The sequence below is a fragment of the Podarcis tiliguerta genome (assembly GCF_965153285.1).
Source record: "Podarcis tiliguerta genome assembly, contig: HAP1_SCAFFOLD_201, whole genome shotgun sequence".
In the NCBI taxonomy this organism is placed as follows: Eukaryota; Metazoa; Chordata; class Lepidosauria; order Squamata; family Lacertidae; genus Podarcis; species Podarcis tiliguerta.
The window spans coordinates 524-16,195 of NW_028148588.1; the positions used below are offsets into that span (position 1 = coordinate 524).

Genomic DNA, 15,672 nt, shown 5'->3' on the forward strand with positions numbered 1-15,672 from the left:
ATTTCACTAAAACAATAACATAATAGCAAATGTATCCATTTTGGTTAACTGATGTGGTTAATTTTTTTTTTTTTAAAAAAAGAAAAAACTTAAGACTGAGTTTTAGCACACATGAATAACCTTTGGACTATAATGTCACTGAAACAGAAAACTATCCACATTTATTATGCTATTTATAACAAACTTAGTTGGTCTCTAAGGTGCTACTGGACAATTATTTAATTTTTATATATATTTCGACTGTGTCAGACCAACATGGCTACCTACCTGAATCTATGCTATTTTTGTGACAGATAAAGGACAGGAGAAAACTGGGCCAACTTATTTGTAGACCATCATTCCTGTTTATAAAAACCAATAATAATAATGAATTGAAAATCTTTGAAAAGATTTTTCCTCCCGAAGCATTTTAAAAGACATTGGGTAGTGAGCGGGTGCTTCCTGCTGAGACCTTGGCGTACCACCATCAGTCAAACCATGCTGGCCAACATGACCAGTGGTCTAACTCAGTATAACGCAAGCTCATATAGGGACCTAGGAAGCTGCCTTCTACCAAGTCAGACCATTGGACCTATCTAGCTCAGAAGTGTCTACATCAGGGGTCAGCAAACTTTTTCAGCAGGGGGCCAGTCCACTGTCCCTCAGAGCTTGTGGGGGGACTGACTATATTTTGAAGAAAAGAAAAGAAAAAAAGAACGAATTCCTATGCCCCCCAAATAACCCAGAGATGCATTTTAAATCAAAGCACACATTCTACTCATGTAAAAACATGCTGATTCCCAGACAGTCCGCGGACCTTAGTTTGCCTCCCCTTGCTTTTAGGAGCTTGTCTCCATGGCTTCAGAACGATTATAACTATAGGGTATGTAGACTGTTACATTGGACCGACCGTCAAGGTCCATTTTCTGCAGGGAATGGAAGTGAGAAGGAAAACTCATTCCAGAACCCCACACCCCCTGCAGCAAAATCTTTATTTTATTCCCTATCTATGTCCTCCATGCCACCCCAACTCCTTCTGGTGTCCAAGAACAAATTTAGTTCCCAATCCCTAGTTTAACTTTCCCTGCATTCTTTCTGAATTTAAGACGGTAAAGCAACCAAGAGACTTGTAGAGCTTCTAGCTGCTCCTGGGTTCAAAAGTTTCTTGCTCTCAAGTCTGAATAATGCAGAACCTAAGCAGATCAACCCACCGACCCTTATCCTATAGAAAATGTAACACAATATTGCGTATTTTTCCGACTATAAGACACCCCATGTATAAGACGCCCCCTATTTTTGGGGACTCCAAATTAAGAAAATACCCTTCAGCACAACCTGTGTATAAGACAAGCTCTCAATTTTAAACCTAATTTTTTGGTAAAAAAAACCCTAGTCTTAGACAAGGAAAAGAATAGTACATGTTGGACTATTATCATGGACAGTGCTACTGTTCTAAATTCTCAAGATATTGTTTGGAAGGACCACCAGTGTTTTAATATGCATGGCACTTACTGAGACACGGCTAAAATAAAAGAAGACTGCTCTGTGCATTTGAAGAGACATTTTTAATTGCCAAAGGTCACACACGTACACCACTGGAGACAATTTCTAGCATTGCTTTTGGTTTAAAGTGGTATGGCAATAGAAGCATCAAACTGAGGAAAGTAGACATATTAATGTGATGGTGCCAAGCATTCCCCCAAGTCATGTGACGGAGCCTAGTACCTAGGGATTATAAATGCACAAGGCTGCCATGGTCTCTTCCCTGGCTGTTCAAAGCTATGGGTGCATGAAGGGGAAGAACTGTTCCCTGTCAAGAAATTGTGCCTCCCAGTCAAAGCCTGACAGGGGTCCAAGCACACAAGGCCTGATCTAGAAAGGTTGGGAGATCTCGGTCTCTTCAGCCATAGTATTCGGGGCCATTGTGAGGAGAGTGGCTAGGAAGAGGCAGTGTGCTAAAGTGGTGTGAGAGATCGGCTAGGTGGGTGTTCAGCACCCTGAGCTCCTGGCTGATGTTGTCAACGCTGCACCGCATGGTTTGGAAGGTGTGGAGCAATTTCTCCAGAACATAGGGGTCTGTCGCCATAGTCACCGGCTGGTTATTTGGCAACCTCCGACTGATAGTGGAACGGGAGGTATAAATATAACCTGGGCCGATCCTCTGAGGGGATGGGAAATTAAAGCACCGGAGAGGGCTGACAGCCGCTCCATCTCCCTGCCGTGAAGCTTCCAGAGCAAAGTTGCGCAGGAAACCACCCTTAGCTCCCTGGTCTTCCCCGAGATCCCGAGGCGGAGGAAGCATGCTTGGGGAGCAGGTGCCATCCATTAAATCGGTGTGGAAAGGGGTAGTAGGAGAGTCGCCCGAGGAGCGAGAGGGAGCGCGAATCCGGGACATCGGATCGTATCCGAAAAGGATCTTCCTTGCGACGGAGGAGGCGGGCTGGAAATCCTGAGGGCAGAAAGGCGAGGCAGCGGGAGACGAGGGGCCGAAGATGGAGGGTGGCAACTCAGGTAGGAAGGTGTAGGAGGCCGGAGGCTCTGCAAAGGAAAACATGCGTGTCTGAAGCCAGGGGCGTATTTGCGCAGAAGGTGAAATATTGTCAAACAGAGCTAGTCGACACGTAACATTTAGTGTGCTCTACGTAATAGCGAAGGGGAGGGGAAGACAAACCATTCAGACTTGTACTAGACTAGCAGGGATGTCCAACTCTCAGTAGATTGTGATCTACTCACAATGTAAAAAAACTGGCAGGGATCGACCTGTTGTTGTTGGGCAGGCCAAAGTTGTTGAGCTTTTTTTCAGAAGCAAATGAATGAATAGTATGGAATATATGAATGAATAAAACATGAATGAATGAAACGGAATATATGAATGAATGGAACTGAAGGAGCATTGCAATATGCACAGAATATAATCAAAAGTCGATTATATAAAACACAGCTTAGGGCCTTGAATCTGCAGTCCGATAGTAGAACTTAATCGGATGGTCCACTTTTTGTTGCTAGGAGGCAAAAGTTGCCAAGCTTTTTGGGAAAAGCAACATTATTGAGCTTTTTTTAGGAAGCCAATGTTGTTAGGCTTTTCTTTGGAAGCCAAGTTTGTTGAGTGTTTTTGGGAAAGGCAAGGTTGTTCAGCTTTTCTTAGGAACTCACAGTGGTCAAGCTTTTTATTAGGAAGGAAGCAGTAATTCATCTTTTTTTATTCTTTTTTTTAAAAAATTGGGGACAAGGAGACCAGATACCAGCCAGGAACACCCCGCGATCTACCAGTAGATCATGATCTACCTGTTGGACGTGCCTGACGTAACACTGAGTGTCCTCTACGTAATAGCTAAGGGGCGGGGGAGACAAACGATTAAGATTTGCGCGAAAGGGATTAGTCGTACGACAATCAGCCTAAAGCATTAACCTGGAGGGAAGCCCTCCAGGAGAATCATGCTTCCAATCACGTGCATTTGACATCGAATGTAGCAGCCAAGCAACCCACTCACCTGTGGCTGTTTGTAGAGAGAGATGCCTCCACCAGGTGCCTGGGTCAAACTCCTTTTTCTGCTAAGGTAGCCCCTAAGTCCTTCTCCAGGGAGACAAATGCCCAGGACATCTCATCCGAAATGTCTCTTTTTTGAGAGGTGACAGAGGGTGTGTCCATCCTGCTCAGAAGGGTAGAGGATGTGCTCCTTGCGCACCGGGGCAAGGAGGGGAGATGATTGAGGCATTCATTCCGCATTGTTTTAAGTTTCCCTAGGGGGGACCAAAAGTGACTCTTCGTCCCCTAAGCAACTGCGCATACAATGAAACCAGCTTTTCAGGGAAACTTACACCACTCTCTTCCTAAGTCAGAGGTCACAACACCTGAGAAATCCATTTCCCCCCTTCATATTAGTAGAACCACAAACTTCAGAAGTGCCAACTTAGCGGTGTTCCAGAGGCATCAGACATGGGAAATAAAGACTTGACTAATATATATTTGTTAATTGATTTTCAAATTGAGCCTCGTTCCAAAATTTTGCAATACAGTCAGAACATTGGTTTTCAACATTGGTATGTCAAAGTTGTCCTTTTGAAAATCTGATGGTGCACCTGATGAAAATCTGATAAACTTATTGAGTTGATGAAAGTGTAAACAACATTAACCTTCAAGGGCACAATACAGTTTGTTTTTGAGGCAAGAGACTACTTGATTCAAAGAGCTAAATTTCATTCACATAAATAGTACATTTTGTACTGCACAAAGTATGTGGACAGAAAGACTATTGTGCTGAAAACACTGGTATGGATGAGTACGAGGTAAGATGTGGTTATGCTTGGGAAGTCAACAAGGGCATAACAGAACCTGGGCCTATTGGGCAAATCAGTATAAATCTGTAAAAGTACAGAATACCGTATTTTCCCGTGTATAAGATGCCCCCATGTATAAGATGGCCCCTATTTGAGCCCCAAATTCAGAAATAAATAATGGCAACATTCTGTGTACAAGACAACCCCCAATTTTGAACTATTTTTGGGGGAAATATAGTCTTATACACGGAAAAATACAGCAAGTTGCTTTAGGGTGTTGATGCGAAGACAAGTCTACAGAATGCCATGTGATAAAAACAACACCAAATTACCAATTACTAATTAAAAAAAAAATCAAAGGGGTAGGTGTGCTATTTTTGCATGACCAAGTTTAATGCTCAAGACCAAGGAGCATTTAAGAAGCAGGGATGGTCTTCTCTCTGATTCCTATTTTAAATGATTAGTGGAAAGTAGAGCCCTTGAAGAATGGAATATAGTAAAGGCTGAGAATAGTGTATCTAAAGCCCTGAGACTATTGGCTGCCGGCAGAAAGATATGCAGAGACAAGTCAATAAGAAGTCAAACCGTCTTTGTGTTTAATTACTCATTCTGATGTAACAAAAACCATTCATACATCACCTGCTATGCTTCCTATAGGGACACGAGTGGCGCTGTGGTCTAAACACCTGAGCCTCTTGGTCTTGCCGATTGGAAGGTCGGCGGTTCGAATCCCCGCAACGGGCTGAGCTCCCGTCGCTCTGCCCCAGGTCCTGCCAATCTAGCAATTCGAAAGTACGCCAGTGCAAGTACATAATAGGCACCGCTGCGGCGGGAGGGTAAACGGCGTTTCCGTGCCATGGAAACGGCACGGAAACGGCTTCCACCATGCGCGGGAAGCAGTTTAGTCTTGCTGGCCACACGACCCAGAAAACTGCCTGTGGACCAACGCCGGCTCCTTCGGCCAGAAAGCGAGAGGAGCGCTGCAACCCCAGAGTTGCCTTGGACTGGACTTAACCGTCCAGGGGTCCTTGACCTTTTTACCTACCTCTAAGTCCTATCTCTAGCCCCTACCCCTATCCCCTATCCCTAACCCCTATTTATTTTTTATTTTATTTATACCCCGCCTTCCCCGGCCAAGACCTGGCTCAGGGTGGCTAACGTCAAGTATAAAAACAATTCATTAAAATACAACTTAAAATGCAGCCTCATTTCAGTGGAAGCCCAGATCAAAAACTGTTTGGGGAGAGAAAACGTCAAATCTTCATCAAGGCCAACTATCTAGACTGGTCCTACGTGGGCCAGAAAAAAGCCAGGGAAGTCCCAAATAGGGGTTCCATCACATAAGGAAAAGGAAAGAGGGGAAGTGGATCAGGCTGATTCCAAGCCAAAGGCCAGGTGGAACAACTCTGTCTTACAGGCCCTGCGGAAAGAAGTCAGATCCCGCAGGGCCCTGGTCTCATGAGACAGAGCGTTCCACCAGGCTGGAGCCAGAGTTGAAAAGGCCCTGGCTCTGGTTGAGGCTAATCTAACTTCCTTAGTGTCAGGGAAGAGTTAGAGTTAGGAGTTTCCAGTTTCCCAGAGGGAGAATGTTTTCCCCAAGGGGGGGAGGAGAGCAGTGCATCTAACAGAAGAGAGCAACAGGAACAACAGGAAAAAAGAGCAGGAAAAGTGAAGGGAAGGGCGCCTTCGCCATTTTGAGGGTGGCTGGTCACGGAGAAGCAGAGCTCAGAAGGTATCTGAAATAAGTGACTCTGAGGAATAGTAGTTAAAGATAAGAACCATTTATAAGTTTGTTAATATGCAATAAAAAGTTATAAAAGAACAAGAAGTGTTTGTGTGGTGATCTGAAGAGGACAATGACCAGTCCTGACACTTAGGGCCCAGGACCTCTACAGTATTGCTATTTATGGACCTTAAGGTTCTCCGCGGGGCATACCAGGAGAGACGATCCCGTAGGTACGAGGGTCCTATGAGCGCCGCAACCCCATAGTTGCCTTGGACTGGAGTTAACTCTCCAGGGGTCCTTGACATTTTTACCTATCCCTAACCCCTATCCCTATCTCTAGCCCCTGTCCCTAACCCCTATGAGCACCGCAACCCTAGTTACCTTGGGCTGGACTGAACAGCACAGGGGTCCTGTACCTTCACCTTATGTTTCCTATGTGAAAACTATTAAGAAACTGCGCTGATTTTGTTCACTGACTAGAATTACTGAGAAAATAAATGTCAACATAATGCATAAATCAACGGCATTATACACGCTTGACCACATTTAGTCATGGGACATTCCTGAAAGCTCATCTGTAACAGCAGATAAATGCATCATCCTCCAAAGGCTCTGGCAACCATTATTTCCACTTTATACTGACTTGTTTTTAAGAGGCAATTTAATTATTGTTTGATCTTATATCAGAGTTTATATTTGATGTTAGCCGCCCTGAGCCCAGTCTCGGCCGGGGAGGGAGGGATACAAATAAAAGTTGTTTATTATTATTATTATTATTATTACTCTTTCCAGTGAGGAAAACCTTTGAGCTAGACCCAGGAAGGGGAGAAGGGTGGATCAACAGGCGAGCGGATCACCTTTCGCGCAGGTTCTCTTACCTTCTTTGGTCTTTGGAGCAGCTGCCGCCAGTTCTCTCTCTGAGGAGGGGTGCAGCATGGCCGCCGGGCCAGGATCCTGACCCTCGGGATCCTCCAACCTCTCCTTTGGTCGGCACACTGGGTCACTTTGCTTTTTGGCAACGTTAAGGACGTTCGGGGTGATGGACGGGCGCTGACTTGGTGCTGGTTTGGAGACCAAAACAGGAGATGGTGGCCACTGTCTTTTGGGTGAACTTGGATGAGACTTTTGTCTGATGAGAAAAAGGGATCGATCAGAGAACTGCACGGCACAGAAACATGTACAGCTACCGTATTTTTCCGTGCATAAGACGACCCCTATTTTTTGAGCCCAAAATGAAGAAATAAATAATGGAAAACATTCCATGTATAAGGCGAACCCCAATTTTAAACTTACAAAATGGGGGGGGGTACAGTCTTATACATGGAAAACTACAGTGTATTCTGGGGCAGGCAATTCCTTAGCTCCTAATTCCTTAGTCCAGATAGGAAGTTCTGACTCTGGGGTTAAGGCTGCATTTAAATAGATCCAGGTCTACTACCCCTTATAGCACTTTTTTACAACAGTGAAATAGAAGAGGGAAATTTGCTCAGAAATCTTTACTCACCGAAATTATAAGGATCAACAGAGCTTAGAAAATTACTGTATATTTCAATAGCCTTAAGAACTACTTAGCAAGGGAAATCATACCTAAACTGGGAGCTGGGGGCCCTGTAATACAGTGGTTTGGCTGCTTCCTCCTGGGCCGTGTCCAGAAAGTGGGGGGGGGGACCCCTGGGCTCTCACTTGTGGGGTGCCTCTTTCCCCATGCTTTTAAACATCTATATGAAGCTTCTGGGAGAGATCATCAGGGGGGTTGGGCTGGGCTGGGGGTTCATCAGTATGCGGATGATACCCAGCTCTACCTCTCTTTCAAATCGGAACCAGTGAAGGCAGTGAAGGTCCTGTGTGAGTGTCCGAGGTGGTTGGAGGATGGATGGTGGCTAACAGATTGAAGTTGAATCCTGGCAAGACAGAAGTACTATATTGGGGGGAAAGGGGACCAGCTGCGCAGCATGGGGGTGATCTTGGACCCATGGAGGCGTAGGTCCATTCTGTTTCCAGGTCAGCTCCATCTGGTACGCAGGATAAGACCCCACTTTCCCGCAGACTGTCTTGCCACAGCGCAGCATGCTGTGGTTATCTCTCGCTTGAAATCCTGCCATGTGTTCTACGTGGGGCTACCAGAATGCGGCAGCCAGACTGGGAACTGGGAGGGGCCGCTGAGACCACATAACACTGGTCCTGAAAGACCTGCATTGGCTTCCAGTACATTTCTGAGCACAATTCAAAGTACTGGTGCTGACCTTGAAACCCCTCAACTGCCTCGGCCCAGTAGACCTGAAGGAACGCCTCCATCCCAGACGCCAGGGTCCCTCTCCCTAGGGCCTTCTGGCGGTTCCCTCCCTGCGAGAAGCGAGGTTACAGGGATGCAGGCAGAGAACTTTCTCAGCGGTGGCACCCGCCCTGTGGAACGCCCTCCCATCAGATGTAAAAAAATTAAACAACTGTCAGACATTTAGAAGACATCTGAAGGAAACTCTGTTTAGGGAAGCTTTTAATATTTGATGAATGAATGTATTTTAATCTTTTGCTGGAAGCTGCCCAGAGTGGCTGGGGAAACCCAGTCAGATGGGCGGGGTATAAATAAATAAATAAATAAATAAATAAATATTATTATTATTAATATTATTATTAAATTTTCATTTAGATTTCATACTAGCACATGCAAGAAAGCTAAAAGAAGATTATGAGCTGAATCTGACCCCACTGAGTTTGACAGGAAGGCTTACAAACCAAGGTGTCAACCCACCCCCACTTCCTCAGTTCTGCCAGCTCCCGTCCATAACAATATAGCATTTCTGCTCACGTAAAGGTAAAGGACCCCTGACAGTTAAGTCCAGTTGCAGATGACTCTGGGGTTGCAGAGCTCATCTCGCTTTACTCGCCGAGGGAGCAAACATTTGTCTGCAGACATTTTTTCCAGGTCATGTGGCCAGCGGCTTCCAACAAAATATTAAAATACAATGATTCATCCAACATCAAAAGCTTCCCTAAACAGGGCTGCCTTCAGATGTCTTCTGAATATCATATAGTTGTTTATTTCCTTGACATCTGACGGGAGGGCATTTCGCAGGGCGGGCACCACCACCGAGAAGGCCCTCTGCTGCTTCCCTGTAACTTGGCTTCTTACAGGGAGGAAACCACCAGAAGGCCCTTGGGAGAGGAACCCCGGTGTCCGGGATGGAGGCGCTCCTTCAGGTCTACTGGGCTGAGACAGTTGAGGGCTTTCAAGGTCAGCACCAACACTTTGAATTGTGCTCAGAAACGTCCTGGGAGCTCAAACGCAATTGTCCCTTTGTTGATGAAGAGGAGAACAACCAAGGGGGGCAGGGAGGACCAAGCTGGTTTTACTCTAGAGTAAGATTCATGAAGAGGAGATGAATAGAAACCTGATTGCGGCTGGAGACGGAGCACGTTTACCCACGTTGGCAGGAGAGGGAGACCGCCTGAGACTGGGCAAAGATGGCGACGGAGCGCGTCTACCGGTAGACGAGGGCTGCTTTGCGGGCTCCGATTTCTGCAGGAATAACAGACACACACTGGTAAGCTGCGCTTTCTAAAAGGCAATCAGGACATAAGGAAATGAGAAAAGCAACAAGCAATTTGTATTGTAAAATTATCCAATAATAATAATAGTAATAATAAAAATAATAAAAACAACAACCTAGAAAGCTTATACTTAGCTGTTCTTTAAAGTGCTACTGGAATTATTAAAAAAAAAATGGGGAAAGATTCTTTTAAAGACTGTCTTAAGACAAAAGACTTAATTCTCTTAAGGGAGTTCTTTTTGGATCATCTTTTAATAAAAATAAAAATATCTTTCATCTTATTATTAATAACAACAACATATTATTTATACCCTGCCCATCTAGCTGGGCTTCTCCAGCCATCCTGGGCCACTTCCAGCAGAAAATTAAAATTAAAATACAATGACAATTCGGACAATTCCGCACCTGAATACAGGATATGTGAAGCTGCTTTAGGTGTTCTGAGCTCCGGCCAAAGGACCTACCTGATCTCCCAAAGACATGGCACAGAAGGATTTCTAAGTTCATAGATGATGACAGTATTGGACTTCAAATACGCTACCTGAAAGACACACTGCCCTTAGGAGCCTCCCAAAGTGGCTGGGGAAACCCAGACAGGTGGGTGGGGGGATAAATCATCATCATTATTATTATTTTAAAAAATTGTCTTGTAGCACCTTAGAGACCAACTAAGTTTGTTCTGGTCTCCAAGGTGCTACAGGACAATTTTTTAATTGTTTTATTAATTTCTACTGCATCAGACCAACACTGGTACCTTATTATTATTATTATTATTATTATTATTATTATTACTATAGTGGTACCTCTACTTACATGCACCTCTGGTTACGTATTCTTTGGGATACGCATGCAGCAAACCCGGAAGTATTTTTCTGTGTTTCGCCGCGCATGACTGCGCAGAAGGCTCTACTGCGGCGCACGCCTGCACAGAACAAGCACCTCTGGTTGTGGAAACCTTGGGATCCGACTGGAGCTCCAGAACACATCCCATCCGCAACCGGAGGTACCACTGTGGTGGTGTTATAATATAAGGCTCTCCCTCCAGCCCTGTAAGAACTTTCTTGTTAAGTATATTAGCTCTTCAGTTTGAACAGATATTAGTAACTGAAAAAGACCGAATAAACCAACAAAAAAATATAAGATTCAGGTAGGTAGCTGTGTTGGCCTGACGCAGTCAAAATAAATAAATAAATAAATGGTCCAGTGGCACCTTAGGGACCAACTCAGTTTGTTCTGGGTCTAAGCTTTACGTGGGCATGTGCCCTTCTTCCGATACACAGAAACCAAAGTCTGTATAAGAACTAGCATGGAAGAGGCCTCCCAGCGTTCTCACAGGCCCATATAAGAGCAGCGCAAACAGTTGGGCCTGACGAGCGTTTACTGTTCCCAACCCTAATCCTGTGGAAAGACATCTAATTGGATTTGAATTTGATCCTGGCTTGTTTTCAGGAGGTACTGTATTTTTCGCTCTATAAGATGCACGAGACCATAAGACGCACCTAGTTTTTGGAGGAGGAAAACAAGAAAAAAAAGATTCTGAATTTCAGAAGCCAGAACAACAAGAGGGATCGCTGCGCAGAGAAAGCAGCGATCCCTCTTGCTGTTCTGGCTTCTGGGATAGCTACACAGCCTGCATTCGCTCCATAAGATGCACACACGTTTCCCCTTACTTTTTAGGAAGGAAAAAGTGAGTCTTATAGAGCAAAAAATACGGTAATTTCGTTATTGCTTGATTTTATACCAGTGTTACCTATTTGGTGTTAGCCTCCCTGAGCCCAGTTTCGGACAGGGAGGGCGGGATACAAATAAAAGTTTATTATTTATTATTATTATTATCCAGACCCTGATAGATAGTGGGAGGGTGGGGCGAGGTTTTTCTCCAAAGGGTAGTAGGACTCAGTGGGTACGGTCAACCTGTGGGCGACTGTGAATGACTGCAATTAGTCCGAAAGGAAAAAGCAAGGGAGAGTATGCAGATGACCAAAAATAGCCGAAAATAAATAAAAAAATGGTCCAGTATGACCTTAGAGACCAACGAAGTTTTTCTGGGTATAAGCCACAGGTTGGGAATGCATGGTATAAGGTTTTGTGCGCATGCACACTTCTTCAGATACACTGAAACAGAAGTCACCAGACCATGATATATAGTGGGAGGGTGGGGTAGGGTATTTCTCAGAAGGATAGTATGAGATGGGTGATTTTATGGTTCCAAAATGGAAACCTTCCTCTGCTTGTCCATATTGACTACAAGTATTAATCATGGAGGTGCAGGTCTGTAATCCCTTTTTATGGAAAGGTTCAGCCTTTCTGGCATCCTCTCAATATGGATAAGCAGAGGAAGGTTTCTGTTTTGGAACCATAAAATCCTTTTTTTTTTTTCCAGAAAGGTTCGACCTTGTTGGCATTCTTTTAATATGGACAAACAGAGGAAGGTTTCCATTTTGGAACCATAAAATCACCCATCTCCTACTACCCTTCCAAGAGAAAACCCCGCCCCACCCTACCACTATATATAAGGGTTTGGGGGCTTCTGTTTCCGTGTATCTGAAGAAATTTGCCTGCACACAAAAGCTTCAACCCATAGCAAACTGAGTAGGTCTCTAAGGCGCTGCTGGACAATTTTGTTATTTTTTTTACAAAAATAGAAAAGAAGGTTCAGAAACAGGACTGTACTATTAAGAGTATCTGGGACATCATCCTTAAAACTGTGGTGAGAGAAGCACTGTTATTACCCTATCAAAACTATCAAGAGATCCATCAGCTTTGAGGAAGCCATTGGTATTTTTATTGAACCAACGACCCGCCTGCGGTCATCGACCCAAATGCCGCCGACCCACCTGCGCCATTTCTGGCGAAACATTTCCCGATGGAGAGCCGGCCACCTTCAGTCGGTCTGTGCTGCGGCTGCGCATGGGCACTTTGGGTGCGTGGGCCGGGGAACTGACAGCACTGCCAGGAGCTGAACAGGGACAGAGGAGATACTCTATAAAGTTGGGAATTTGGAAGGGCAAACAGATCGCCGAGGGGAAAAGCAGGTGGGGAAAAAGGACAGAGAGAGGAGAGACTCTCAACTCCGGCCCTCTAGATGCTTGGGACTAAAATGCCCATCATCCCTGACCACTGGTCCTGTTAGCTAGGGATGATGGGAGTTGTAGTCCCCAAACAGCTGGAGGGGGCCAAGTTTGGCCACCACTTAGTTAAGAGCAGGCATGGCCAAACTTGGCCCTCCAGATGCTTGGGACTACCATTCCCATCATCCCTTGCTAACAAGATGAATGGTCAGGGATGATGGGAATTGTAGTCCCAAACATCTGGAGGGCCAGAGTTTGCTTATGCCTGCTCTAAACTGTGTTTTATATCATTGAGTTTATTTTGCTCTGTGTATATTGTCATGTTCCTTCGGTGCTAAGTCTTATGGCTGACGCAAATAAAGGTTTCATTCATTCATTCATTCATTCATTCAAGAGATCCAGGAGACAGACCACCACCATTTGAAGCACACAAACCACAAGAGGGAAAAGAAGAGGGAAAAGAAAACAGAAGGAACAGGCCATTAAAATGAAATGCTTTCCCCACACAAGCAACAGCAAAAAATGTTTTTTGTTCTAGGTTACTTGTCCATGAGGAAGGCAGCCATCGTAATTCATCACGACTGTTAAATTAGGATTCTTTCATATATCTTTTATGAGAAGCTACCATACCTTTCCGTGTATAAGACTAGGTGTTTATTGCTGGTATAATCTTAATATTTACAACCAGATGAAGGTTTCATTTTTGGAAGAATAAATTTTTAGAGTAGTATTTACAGTTATATGAAAAATGACTGATTTGGTTCTACTCTTAGAAATACACTGACAGATAATGATGAAATGATGGTGAGAGTTAATAAGTTTAACACTTTCTATTTGGACAACTTTTCTGCTGTACTTGATTGGAAGGAGAAAAATAATCATTTCCTTCATAACAATTTACCGTATTTTTCGTTCCATAGGACGCTCCGTCCCATAGGACGCACCTAGTTTTTTGGGGGAGGAAATAAAGGGGGAAAAAATTCCTTTATTTCCCCCCCAAAAGCAGGTCGGGGAAACTGAACCAGGTCGAGGAACAGCGGGGTGGCGGCGCTGCGCCTCCCTGCTGTCCCCCGAGCTTGTGGGGCTGGCCGATGTCTGCCCGGCGTGAGGGGTGCTCTGCTTCAGGGCGCCCGCCCGCTGGGCGGCAGGCTGCTATCCGCAGCGTGGAGAGCCCTGCGGGGAACTCCTGCATGGCTCCCCACGCTGCGGATGTATGCCTGGCGCGAGGGGCGCTCTGCTTCAGGGCGCCCCGCCCGCCAGGCGGCTGGCTGCTATCCGCAGCGTGGGGAGCGCTGCAGGGAACTCCTGGAGGGCTCCCGACATTGCGGATGTCTGCCCGGCGCGAGGGGCGCTCTGCTTCAGGGCGCCCCTCGCGCCAGGCGGCAGGCTGCTATCCGCAGCGTGGAGAGCCCTGTGGGGACCTCCCGCAGGGCTGCCTAGGCTGCGGATGTGTTCCCGAAGCGCCGGGCGCTCTGCTTTCAGGGCGCCCGACGCTCCGGGAAGGAGGCTGCTATCCGCAGCCTAGACATCCCTGCGGGACCTCCTGCAGGGCTGCCTAAGCTGCGGATGTCTTCCTGAAGCCTGGAGAGCGAGAGGGGTCATTGCGCACCGACCCCTCTCCCTCTCCAGCGAAAGCCTGCATTCGCCCCATAGGACGCACCCAGATTTCCCCTTCATTTTTGGAGGGGAAAAAGTGCGTCCTATAGGGCAAAAAATACGGTAAACCATTTATTTCACTAAAGCAATAACATGATAGCATAGGTATCCATGTTTGTTAACTGATGTGGTTAAACTTGTTTTGTTGTTTTTAAGACTGGGTTTTAGCACACATGAAAATCCTTCTTTCCTGATGAACAGCCTTTGGACTATAATGTATCTCAAATAGAAAATCTTTAGTAAGGTTATATCCTCCAAAAGCCTTTCATTTAAAAAATCTGATTTAAATCAAAGATTTTATTTATTTATTTTTAAAAATAATTGATTTTTATCCATCCTGGTTAAGAAAACAACATAGCAGCTGTGTTTGAAATGCAATGTGGCGGGGGGAAAGGGGTATAAGGGAAGGCATTCCCAGTTTCTTATGGAATCAAAAGGAATTTGGGCAAAATCTGCTGCCATGCAGGCATGTGATTTGTACCTCCCTGGCACACAGGCCCAATATGGTTCCTACAAGGGATTTTCACCAGTGTCCCAGAAAGAACACAGATTTTCAAATTTCCAGCACCAGGTCTAGCTGCAGTACAGTGGTCCCTTGATTCTCAAATGCCTCGGTTCTCAAATGCCAAAACCCGGTAGGAAGCGTTCTAGTTTCCGGACGTTTTTCGGAAGCCGACGGTCCGACATGGCTGTCAGCGATTATTTCTGGGGCGCCTGAGCCAATGAGAAGCCACGCCTTGGTTTTTGAACATTTGGACTTCTGGAATGGGTGAAGTTTAGCGTATTGTTTTTGCTCTTCTTTTGGCATTTTTGTTTTTTTAAAAGGCTTTTGCAGTTGATTTGTTTTTGTGACTGTGTGAACCCAGTTCAGCTCCTGATGGACTGATTGTGTGACTGCAGAAATGGATAAAACCCCGCATCCAAACAATGACTTTAGCTACGGATGGATGGATTGTTCTGGAACAGACTTCCAGAATGCTTTAAGTTTGAGAACCAAGGTTTAGGGAAGTTTTTAATGTTTAATGCTGTTTAATGTGTTTTTAATACTTGGTTGGGAGGAAACCAGGGTGGCTGGGGAAACCCAGCCAGATGGGCGGGGTATAAATAAATAAATAAATAAATAGGTACCACTGTACTCAACTTGGTTTGTGACAGCCTGGTTCCATGATGCCAGGCGCACAGGCAAATCCCACTCGTCATTGCAGTAGCATGCGTCACACTGGGCCTGGAGGGGTTGCTGTGCTAATACAGTGGTCCCTTGGTTTTCAAACTGAATCTGTTCCGGAAATCGGTTCCAAAACAAAAGTGTTCGAAAACCAAGGCGCTCTTTCCCATAGAGAGGAATGAAAAACAAATTAACACGTTCCAGGCTTTGAAAAACAACCCCTAAAAACAGCCATTTCACATGAATTTT

General features: G+C 45.3%; 1 protein-coding gene across 1 annotated transcript in view; it reads right to left on the bottom strand.

Moving 5' to 3' along the window:
- Positions 1–1,525: 1,525 nt before the first annotated feature.
- The window catches only part of LOC310669983 (uncharacterized protein), a gene marked incomplete at its 5' end in the record, with an annotated part of 36,714 nt that continues 22,567 nt past the window's right edge, over positions 1,526–15,672 (bottom strand). The window contains 4 exons of the mRNA XM_083458560.1: positions 1,526–2,517; positions 6,862–7,112; positions 9,373–9,500; positions 12,369–12,490. Of these exons, the coding sequence (XP_083314686.1) occupies positions 1,880–2,517; positions 6,862–7,112; positions 9,373–9,500; positions 12,369–12,490 (1,139 nt within the window). The remainder of the gene's footprint in view (positions 2,518–6,861; positions 7,113–9,372; positions 9,501–12,368; positions 12,491–15,672) is intronic.